Source organism: Cetorhinus maximus, chromosome 3 (genome assembly GCF_964194155.1).
Source record: "Cetorhinus maximus chromosome 3, sCetMax3.hap1.1, whole genome shotgun sequence".
NCBI lineage: Eukaryota > Metazoa > Chordata > Chondrichthyes > Lamniformes > Cetorhinidae > Cetorhinus > Cetorhinus maximus.
The window spans coordinates 53,514,489-53,526,063 of NC_135881.1; the positions used below are offsets into that span (position 1 = coordinate 53,514,489).

The 11,575-nt window shown below is 44.9% G+C and overlaps 1 protein-coding gene across 7 annotated transcripts in view; it reads left to right on the forward strand.

The window, feature by feature from the left end:
• The window catches only part of nebl (nebulette), a 397,411-nt gene extending 386,766 nt beyond the window's left edge, over window positions 1-10,645 (forward strand). For all 7 annotated transcript variants that reach the window (XM_078538381.1, XM_078538382.1, XM_078538380.1 and 4 more), the window contains one exon: window positions 9,475-10,645. In XM_078538381.1, coding sequence (XP_078394507.1) covers window positions 9,475-9,651 — 177 coding nt within the window. In that variant the 3' untranslated portion in view covers window positions 9,652-10,645. The remainder of the gene's footprint in view (window positions 1-9,474) is intronic.
• The last annotated feature ends 930 nt before the right edge of the window (window positions 10,646-11,575 follow it).

Sequence of the window (11,575 nt, forward strand, 5' to 3'; positions counted from 1 at the left end):
CACAAGGGCCCATCTCCAGGGCTTGGAACTCTCCTTCCGATGTTCTTCTCCCCTGGATCGCCACGTGCATTCAAGCTTTGCCTTCCAAGTACACACATTCAGACTCAGCCATGCCAGCAGAACACCACTGCTTTACATGCCGTTAGGAAGGAGTCACCAACCTTCGGCTGTCTCCTTGGATCTTCTGGCTTCTCACAAGCCTATTTTGCCTTGAGTCTCTTTTCTACAGCATCCTCTCTTTAAACTTGCCACCTTCCTCGCTGCTCCTTGCTTTCACTTCCACTGAACATGGTCTTGTTCCAGATTCCTGTCCTTGCCCTTTGACTTAACTTAAAGGGCTTCTTGGGCCTTCCTCTTTTTCCTTTAGGGCCTGCTCCCTGCTGACAATTTGGTATCTCCCTTGAGATCCAGAACTCACTCGACATTCACTGTTACTTTAACCTTAGAGCAACTCATCTAAGATTCTTAGACTTATTTTCCTTAGCAATCTGCTAGTATATCCAGCTAGAGAGAGACTTAAACTGCTTCCTCCACCTTAGAGCATAATCACCAACTGAACTTAAACTGCTTTCAGTTATTCTGTGTCTGTGGGTCCCTCTCTCTTGACCTCTGTTGCTAGATACCAGCACAGTTTTTTCTACTCGTATTTGTTTTAACTTCCCTTCAAGAGTCATGAAACCTCATTAGAATGTAGGCGCCTTTTAAAATGAAACCAAAATTCAAGTTCCTCCCCTACTTAACACACAAATACAGAAATGCAAATTAAACTTAAAGCTAAAACTCATTCCTAGCACTTACAAATACAAAGATAACTTTTAAACTATCTCTAGGTCCTAATAGTACTTAATGCTGGCTCTTGTAAAAACACTCCCAAGAATGGCTCCTTGTTATGATGAGCAGTGTTCGTGTCAGTCAGATGTGAAACCTTGCTTCCTGTGCAAAAGGAAGGCTACTGTCGCAGCCCAGGGCGCCTCCCCTGTGCAGCGTGTAACCTTTTGAGCACAGTGATTACCCCGGCTTCAAAGCCACTGCCCAGATTAGTGATGTGTGCACCTCCATATGGCTTGTGCTGCTGCAAGAATCTCTTACCCAAATGTCACTTGGTTCCATGATCTTAACTGTGTGCTCTCAGCACCTATGAGGTGGGGCTGCCCCCTCCACATCTTGACACCATTCCTGGCAGGTGAAAGTGTGGTGCTGAAGGGAACAGGTGATGAAGTCTGCCAAAGGATCAAGTTGTCTGAAAGTCCATGTGGCTGCTGTTTCTCAGCAGCATCTGGATGACATGAGCTTCTTCACAGAGCGTATGTGCACTGCCCTCAGCCAGACAGGTGTCAGAAATTCCCAGTTGCAATGTGAAGATCACAGGCGCGTCCTCGCTGCATCTCATCATCATCCTCCTGGAATCTTGCAGCAATGAGAGCCTCTTGACTCTGCCTGCCTCGTCTGGCCAGTGCAATGGCCTCATCACCTGCACCTTCGCCTCCCAGGACCTCATCAACCTCATCCCCTTCAACTTTCTACTCTTCGGAGGACACATGCAGCTCTTGCATCTCCTCATCATCCAGGTCGCCCCCACCCCCAAACCTTTGCATTGCCAGGTTGTGTAGCGCGTAACAAGCCACTATGATGCGTGACACCCTCTGGGGAGTGTACTGCCGTGCTCCACCAGATCTGTCCTCATTTTCAGGATGCCAAACTCCGGGTTGCGGCATGAGTCTTGTTGTAGCTTTTCTCATTTGGAGTTTGAGTCCGCCGCATAGGCATCATCAGCCATGTCCTTTGTGAGTAGCTGTTGTCTCCGTGGAGCCAAACCTGCAGCCTGTGAGATCCCTGGAAGATGTCAGGGATCTGAGACCTGCTGAGGATGTATGACCGTGGACGCTCCCGGGGCATCTTGCACACACCTGCATGATCTGTTTGTTATGGTCACAGACCAGGTGAACATTGAGAGAATGGAAGCCTCTGTGTTCACCTGCTGGACTGCTTGTTGCTAGGGAGATTCAAGAGCCAAGTGAGTGCAGTCAATGGCACCCTGCACCTGTGGGAATCTGGAAATCTGAGAAAATCCCAGCAACTCTTGCTTCCTGGCTTTTCTGATCCCAGTCGGAATTGACAATCGTGTGTGCCTTGGCAAAAAGGGCATCCATGACTTCCTGGCTACGTTTGTGGGTGTAGGCTTGTGAGATCCCGCAAAGGTCCCCAGTGGAGCCCTGGAAGGAATCATTGCTGTAGAAATTAAGCGTGGCAGCACCTTCAACTGCCAGTGGCAGTGGATTCCCTCTTGTGGTGCCAAATCCTACGGAAGGTGGCATATGTGCGTGACCAGTTCCCTTGACATGCGCAGGCGTCGGCGACACTGTTTTCACTCATCTGCAGGTAGCGCATGCGCCGTCTGTAAACCCTGGGCTTAGCAAAGTGCCTATGAACGGCAGCTCTTTGGTTTCATCCTCTGTGTGCGGAGCAGGCCATGCCACCCTTTGGTCTTCAAGGTTCTGCTCCTCTCTTTGGCGACTCACACACTTCTGCCGCGTTCTTCTCCTTCTCTCCTGCCTCTAAGCAATCAGGCAGACATTGAGATTATCAGGCTCCATGTTCCTGATGGTCCCCTCACTGCAGTATCAAAGAGAGAGACGCAAAGGTCAGCAATTGTCTCCTAAGGGCCACTGTTGGTCAAGTCATTGCCTGCAGCTGCCTCTCAAGGCCCCTTAACGCATGCCGGAGAGTCCAGGCCACCGCATGGATGCCCAGTGTTCAGTGCACATGATGGCTCACCACCATGCCCACACCCAGCATCGCCCCACCCCACATGGCGGCAGCTTCAGCCACTCGACGACTGCATCCTGAACTCTCACCTCAGGCGCAGGCACTTTCCTAACCTGGACTCCAAGGCTTCACGGTTTGCTTTGTACCATGAGGGTGACTTTTCAATGTCAACTGAAACATAACGCAAGGGACTTGGAGTTCACCCCTCCATCAGTGTTCGATGGCCACATTTCCCAACAGGATCCTCAAACTTACCCAGTTGCGCAATTGTACTGCAGCATCACAGCTCATACGAGTTTGAAGTGCGCGCGCGAGGGGTTAACAGCAGAGGGGCAATTATTGGCACTGTGAGGAATTAATACTGCATGATTGGGCACAATTCCTTGTTTAGGCTGACTCCAAGTATGTCAATTGAGCTCAAGCTAAACGCTCTCAGCTGTGGTGGAGTGCTCATCTTGACATGTTTTGCCATTAGCCTGGCCGTTTTCTTCACCCTCCTCTATCGCACGTGTTTGTGCTGAAACTTCAGTCGGTGCTGCCATGACCGCCCCCAACACTGTTGCCCTTGCCCCGAGGTTCCCTCTCCCCCCCCACCCCACCCACCTTCCCCCTGGCACTGTCACCCTCACCCCAGCACCACAAGCCAGCCATGGAGACTTCCTCCTGAATCCGGGGAGCAGCTGGGATCATGGCGAGGACTGCGCAAAGTTGTGTGCACTCGCCTCAGAGTTCCCCTTGAAGTTGAGGTCGCCAGGTTCATGCCTGTTAAAGGCAGTTGTAAATCACGCCAATGTCGGATTTAAATTTGAGGTGGGGGGATGATTCCGGCGTGAGACCACAATAATTAGATGTGAATCTGTTACAATTAAGTTCCCGATGATTGACGGCGGGAAACGCAGCCCGCCATTGACATGGGGATGGGGACAATTGCATCCTGGATTTACATCATCGGGAAACATGTCCAGGAGGGCCTTCTCGCGAGATTCTCCGATTTCACCACCTAACTCCCACCACAAATGGAGGTGGAAAATCCAGGCCCTGTTGTGCATATTACTTCAGTTACTAGATCAAAATCCTGGAACTCCCTCCCTAACAGCACTGTGGGTGTACCTATACCACATGGACTGCAGCGGTTCAAGAAGGCAGCTCACCACCTCCTTCTCAAGGGCAGTTAGGGATGGGCAATAAATGCGGCCTAGCCAGTAGGCCCATATCCCATGAATGAATTTTTTTTTAAATAATAGACCAGGTAAGAGCAGGTCACAACTTTGTAAATTTGTTTGGATAGACAGGCATACCCCTTTACAGAAATAAGGGTGTTCCTTTAGATCTGGTCCTGGGACACCTTTGGTGTAGGTCAGGCACCCTTTGGAATTGTTAAAAGTGTGTGTAAAAAGTGCATAAACTCATTGCTGTCAAGCTCATTCAACAGACTTGTTAAAATCAAATGTCAGAACTGTCAAGAGCAGCTGTTGGGATTGTCAAGAGGACCTGTCTATAGCAACTTTCCAAGGGAGCTGTCAATCTGTCAAAGCATTTAAAAAACCAGGCCTTAAAATTTTTGATAAAAATGACTGGAGTGTTTAAAAAAAAGTGTTTGCTATGGCTACAGGAGCATAGGTTGGCATGGAGGGTATGGGGTGCGTACAGGAGCATAGCTTGGCATGGAGGGTATAGGGGGCATGGAGTGGGTACTGGAGCATAGGTTGGCATGGAGGGTATGGGGGCATGGGGTGGGTACAGGAGCATAGGTTGGCATCGTGGGTTTGGGGTCCATGGTGGGTACAGGGACATGAGCTGGCGTGGTGGGGCATAGGGAGTCTGTTGGGGATGAAGGGCTGTGAAGGATGATGGCTGGAGGGATGTCTTTTGTTTTATTTTAAAAAAAATATTTCACATAGTGCCAGTGCACAGAGGCAGGCCACCGGCCAGCCAGCCTCTGCACATGGCAGCCTCCGCACTTTTCCTGGGGGCGGTGGATCCGACTTCTCATCCAGACTCCCCACACCACTGGAATGAAAATCTCAACTTCTGGGTCTCCTTTACCCGGGTTGGGTTCGCAGAGCCATGAATGCAAAAATCCAGGTCTTTGACAACTTAATCCTTTTGTTTAAAAAATAAAGTGATAGTGGAGCATTACTATAGGCTTGGAAAACTATATGAAGCCAAAAGAGTTAAGGATATAAAATAGCAGTGGAGAAATAACTTACATTGGAAGCAACTTGCTTTTTTTACACTGAAGTGTGAAAAGGTCTGCAATTAAACTAGCCTCTCTTGCTGAAGCCCAACAGGGAAAAAAGAGATAAGGGTTTGCAGAGTAAGCTAGTTCAGGCTGGCTCAGATACTGCATCGCTATCAAGCATGCGATGTACTAAGATTAATAGGAGCAGCGCAGCTATAGGGTGGTGCAGCTCTGTGACTGAAGCTCTATGTTTGGATAACTTGCAGAATAACTTGTAAATGGAATGAAATCAGGTGTGTTTCTGCTTCCCTTTTGTGTGTATTGTTACTTCTGTTTTACATTAAAACATGCACACTGGTGAATGAAAAAAGAATAAGGACACTCCTTACACGCCTCGCCCAAAACACAAGATAGTGCACGATTGAACCAACAGATCAATCAATGATGCCGTCATGTTCAGAGGAAAAAATCTCCCAGAATAGCTTCACTCAGAGTTGGCAGCCCTATGCACAACATCAGCTGCTCATTGCTGGCGGCACAGCAGTCGACAGCAACTCCTACGCCAGGTAGTCAAGGAACCTAAAGATCGTGCAGTCATTCTATGAAATCATAGGACTTGAAATCAACATCAAAAAGACAGCAGGCTTCATAGATAAAGGAAAGACCTTCCTGTACAACCATTGGGAGAACTGGGGCGTAAATGGCAGTCCACGAGCTACATCCCCTTCGGAGAAATGGAGAAGTATCTGGGTGCCTGAATAGATCCATGGAGAGGAGTCGCAAAGACAAATGGCCATCCAGGCTCAGCTCTTGGACCGCAAACCTGAGAGAGGTTGAATTAAAACCAACTGAAGTTCAAGATCCTGATAACACACACAATCCCAAGGATCTATTACCACCGAATACAAACTGAAGCAACCCAGGACACGTTAATGGAACCAGTCAGTGTAATCAAGAAGTCTGATAAGGAGGCCCTACATCTCCTTAGCAGCATCACAGATGGTGCTGATAGAAATAGCACCCTTGGCCTACATAATGTGGAAATCTAGACCCTTCCTGCAATAAGTTGGAAGCTTGAGTCCCTCAAGAACTTCAACGATCAAGGCATCATTTAAATAATGGGGGGAATGCAACACCAACACTATTGCAAAGTTCTGGAACTTGGAAAGCCTTCAAGAAGGCTGAGGAATTCCTTCAAACCACGCATGGTGAAGCCCCGGAAGACAGTGACTAACAAAATGCCACCCATAAATGAGGAAACATTGGGCATGCAATGGGAAGATACGCATCCACCCAGAGCAAGACAAAAACCCAGGGGCAGAAATGAGAGAACAGGAGGTTGCAAGGTGGACAGACCTCCAGTGCAAGACTTTGGGATTCAAGATGACTGAAATGACGAAATTTCTAACGTGTGGACAAACACATCCCTCGAACTCAGAGTCCAGTTTCATAAAGGATCTTCTACTGAGGTGTATTTAACAAGACCCTTGCACACAACAGGACTGATTTGGTTTAAACTTGCAGGAGATGCAAAGGGCAAAACAAAACCCTTGCACGTGTATCTGGCTGATGCCTTTCAGCCAAGAATGCATGGATCCAGCACCAGAATAAAATCCTGGCTAAACTGCAGCACCAAGTATCCAAATAAGGATGGACTTCGTACCTTGAACCCAGGATTAAAGCACCAGATGGGACACTATGGAAGCCTGTTATAATATTCAAGATATGGCAGGAGGTGGCAATTGTTGATGTGGCAGTGAGGTACAAGGAGAACAACATGACGTTCAAGAAGATGTGGGCGGAGAAGTGTGAAAAGTGGCGCATCTCACACCACAAATTTTGGAACTGATTAAAGGCCCAACTGTCAAATACTTTGGCTTCATAATGGAAGGAAGAGAGAAATGGCTGGAAAGAAATAACACCCTCATGAAATTCCAGAAACTCTAGAGGTACAAGATCATCGTGCAACAAATCTCAAGATTCATCATATTGCTAATGTTGGAAATTCAATGATTTGTGAGCCCAAATTATGAAATGTATGTAATTGCTCACATTTTCTAACCTGTGATAAAATGCCTGCACAAGAAAATCCAACACATTAAATACATTAATTGATGACATGGTAAAGACAGCTAACCTGAGCAGCAGTTGTCCAGCTCAATCTCAAATGACCAATGCAAACAATGGCTTGTCTGCTTTCTGATACTCTTGATGCCATGAGACACCATAACACTCTGCCCTTACCCGCTCCCCAAGCCCATGTCACAGCAGACACATCCCATCCTATTTCCCCAAAACCCCTTCTCTGTGCTCAACTTGCAACATGGACCAGCCAATGTGAAAACTCAGAACAAGCATTTAAAGGGAGCGTGGCTTCCGAAGAGGTCTCAAATAGCAGTGGGAAATACCTTTATTAGAGGGCTGTTAGTGAGTGCATTAGGTTTTTAGAACAATGGGCTGGATTAAATCCAGCCCATCATGGCAGAAATCACGGCAGCCAGGCCCACTTAAAGGCTCCGCGTCAGTCTCCTGTCAGCAGCAAAACCTCCCCTGATTAAGTTGAGGGGCAGAAGGGGCTGACACAGGATTCCTTGCTGCTGGCGACGGGCTGTCAGTTAGGCTCATTAATGCGCCAGTTGACACCTATTATCCTAAGCCCACTGCAATTCATTGGTAGCTCGGGGGTTAAATGGGGGCTGCATTGCTTTCCTGCACCCTCCTCGGAATGCCCAGCAAACCCTGTCACATGTGCCAGTGGCCTCCCTTTGGTCTGGGCTCCATCTGACCAACCCTGGGCCTCTGCTCATCAGTGTGACTAATGAAGAGCTACTGGTCTCTAAGTGACTAGCAGCTCTCGATGGGCAGGACTTCTACCGTTAGGGCCCAAATCCCAGGGAAGGCCCGACAGTGGCCACTTAAGTGCCTGCAGGGGTCAATACCATCGGGCCACCCTGTAGAACCAACGGGGGTTTCCTGCTGGTTCTCTGACCAGTGGGCGAGACCGCTGTTGGGCCAACTGAATCCAGCCCAATCTGGCAGTTTTCATTGTGATTTTCTTTTCTCCCCCAGTGCTAAAATGATCAAATCATTAACTGTTTTTGTTATGAGTCTGTTCCACATGCCCATTACTTTTTTTGTGGAAAAACATTCTTGCACCCACTCAGCTTTCTTGCAGTTTATTAAGTTTGCGTACCTGCCCCTCTAAACTTGATTTCTAGGTGCAGTAGAGATTGTTATTTATGCCTCTCAGAATTTGGATTGTGCATCCCCTTAATTTTATCCACAATAAAACAAGTTCAGTTTTAAATTAGTTTTCATAGATCAAGACACCCTTACTCCTAGCATCTATCAAAAAACCAAATAAAAAACAATTTTTCAATGACATTGAGGCTTTTGCCTCTACTTGTCCACATTGTCTATTCCACATGCTGATCACTTTGAGTGTGAAGAAGAACAACTTCCATTTGCTTTTTCCTGGGATCAGATTGGTTCAGTTTGCAGCACTTTCCCGTCTGCCTCATCTTATTGTAGGTTTAAGCCCCGTTTCAGAGATTTAGTGCATAATCTAGGATGACAGTTCACTACAATGTTTGCGAATGCTGCATTGTCAAAGCATGCTGATTTTTATGTGAAGCATTAGATTTAAGATCCATCTGCTGATCTTAAGCGGATGAAAAGGTTCCCATGGCATTATTTAAAGAGTCAGAACTCTTGGTGTGGTGGGCAACATTTCTCGCTCACCAAATCCACCAAAATAACAGTACACCTGGTTATTCACTTATTTGCTGTTGTTGGGGATCATGTTATGCACAGGTTTGCTGACATAAAAACAATGTCCAAACTTAAAAAAATAAATCCTTAGATATGAGGTGCTTTAAGACATCCTGAGAATATAGTAAAATGCTTTATTAATTATGTCCTTACATATTTCCATTCAAAATTATTTGATTTTCCATGTAGAGTCTACACATTGTCACTGAGTATATTCAAGAAAGAAATTGATAAATTTTTGGATATTAGGGGTATGGAGAGAAAGCAGAAGTATGGCTTTGAGATAGAGGATCAGCCATGATCATATTGAATGGCGGAGCAGGCTTGAAGGGCCGAATGACCTACTCCTCCTTCTAGTTTCTATGTTTCTATAAATATTATCTTTGGATTTTCTGTATAAATTGACCTCACACCTGGTGATGCAGTTAGAATAAAGAAAAGAGCATTCCTTTTGAGGCCTTCTGCAAAGCATGGAGCAATATATATGCCTTTACCAATTATTGTTGCATTCACTGAATCTGACTATGACTGGCTGTTGCTTTACATCATCTTTCTAAATTTGATTCGGACAAGTTCATATTCATCATTGTTTCCATCATTGAGAGGGTGAATCTGCTTCACATCAACTTGAGCCATTTAATTTAAGTCGCCTGTTAGTTTAACCACTTTTTTTCCTGATGCTTCATGTTGACTATTTAGAAAGTAACTCGTCATGTGGCAAACCTTTGCATTAATGACGTGTATTTTCATTTCAGAGGACATACCGAGCAATGTATGATTACACTGCTGCTGATGAAGATGAGGTTTCCTTCAAGGATGGTGATTACATCATCAATGTACAAGCAATTGATGAGGGTTGGATGTATGGCACTGTCCAGAGAACTGGAAAAACTGGAATGCTTCCAGCAAACTATGTTGAACCTCTTCACTGAATCCAGCTTCTCGCCGTTCGTGCTTAATCCTTTATTTTTATTACACTAACTGGTAATTAAAATGTTGAGGAAGAGATGAACCTGTTAAGTATATTAAAATCCTATTTACTATCTAAGTAGCTTTTCATTATTGTATTACTGATGTATTCTTAGGACTTCCTAAGAAACTGTTCTTGTTACTGACCAATCTTATTGTTCAGTAGAAGGCAGTATAATAGACCATGGTTTCCTGCAGTCAGTAAGGCTTTTAATAATGTTGACGCATCAACATTGATTGCGCTAGTCTTTAATAGTGAAACGGAAAGCTGTTGGATTTGTGTTACAAGTTATGATCAGCTCTGATCATAACTTACTGTATCACATGTGTGATAGGATCAATTGCTGTGTGCAATTTTGCTTGGTTTGCTTCTAGAGTATTTGTAGATTTCTGTTTTTGCAAAGTGTTTTAAGTTCAAGATACTTTTCCTGAAGATAATGTGTGTTGCAACTGAATGTGGGTTAATATTGGAGAGATTTAATACTAACTAGTGCACATTTGTATTTTGCCTGTGAGATGCACAAGATTACTAATGTCAGCTGTATAACTTGAAGTATTTCCTTAGTGGAACTTTGTCTTTCTTCCTATGCACTGTGGATATTTCAAGCACTTTCTTAACACTGAAATGAATTGTCCCTGTACAGGTTGTTCTGTAATGTTTAATTCCAGAAGAAATTTTTGCCTTTTTAATCTTGGAGTAATTTGGATTATTAGAAACTGAAGTCCTAACATACAAGTGTCATCTGGTTTGGTTTGTTTTGCTTTGCTTTGCATTGGTTATTGGTTATGCATGCTTTGTCTGCAATGTCTTGTTAGCCAATAAAGACAGTTTATTGAATTGGTTATAAGGTAACTCTCATTAACTTTTATCCTGGTGAATGCATAGTTCTGTATGACTGGCACAACAATGCTGTGACTAGTGCCGTATAAAGGGTTAAATAAAGAAACTGAAGTATGTTCTTTTGACTGGTAGTCAATATTTCTTTCAAAGCAAAAAAAGCTATTGCACTTTACATGAACACTGTGCAGACATTACAATTTTTGTACTGTCTATTGTGTAAAATTCTGAGATGTTAGCTATTGCTACTTTACTGTTTAAGGAAATTGTGAGCCAGAAATCAGAAAATTATAGATCTGCTGGCCTAATATCTGGTGTGGGGAAGTTGTTGGTATCTATAATTAAGGACAGAATGAGCACTTGGAGTAATTTGAACCGTTTAGAGAGAACCAACAAGGGTTTTTAAAGGGTAGGTCATATCTAATGACCAAATAGAACTTTTTGAGGAAGTAGCTAAAGTAGAAAACGGGGACGTCTATGAATATAGATTATATAAACTTCCAGAAGGCATTTGCTAAGGTTGCATATAAGAGACTGTTAGCTAATATTAGAGCTCATGGAATTAAAGGCAAATTACTGACCTGGTTAGGTGGTAGAAAACGGTCGGGATTTTAAAAAATTCTTTCATGGGACATGGGTGTCACTGGGGTGTCCACCCCTAATTGCCCTTAAACTGAGTAGCTTGCTGCAGAGGGCATTTAAGAGTCAACACATTGCTGTAGCTCTAGAGTCACATGTGGGGCAGACCAGGTAAAGATGACAAATTCCCTTCCCCAAAAAACATTAGTGAACCAGATGAGTTTTTACAGCAATTGATGATGGTTTCATGGTCACCATTACTGAGACAGGCTTTGTGTTCCAGATTCTTTTCATTAATCAATTGAATTTATTAAGTAATTGAATTCAGATTCCACCAGCTGCCATGGTGGGATTTGAACCCATGGGCAGAATCTTTAGGTCAGTGTGTGGGCGCGATCGGCGGGCTTGGGAGCAGCCGGAGAATGGACCGCCACTTCCGATCGTTCCCCGACTGCAATTTCACGCTGTTA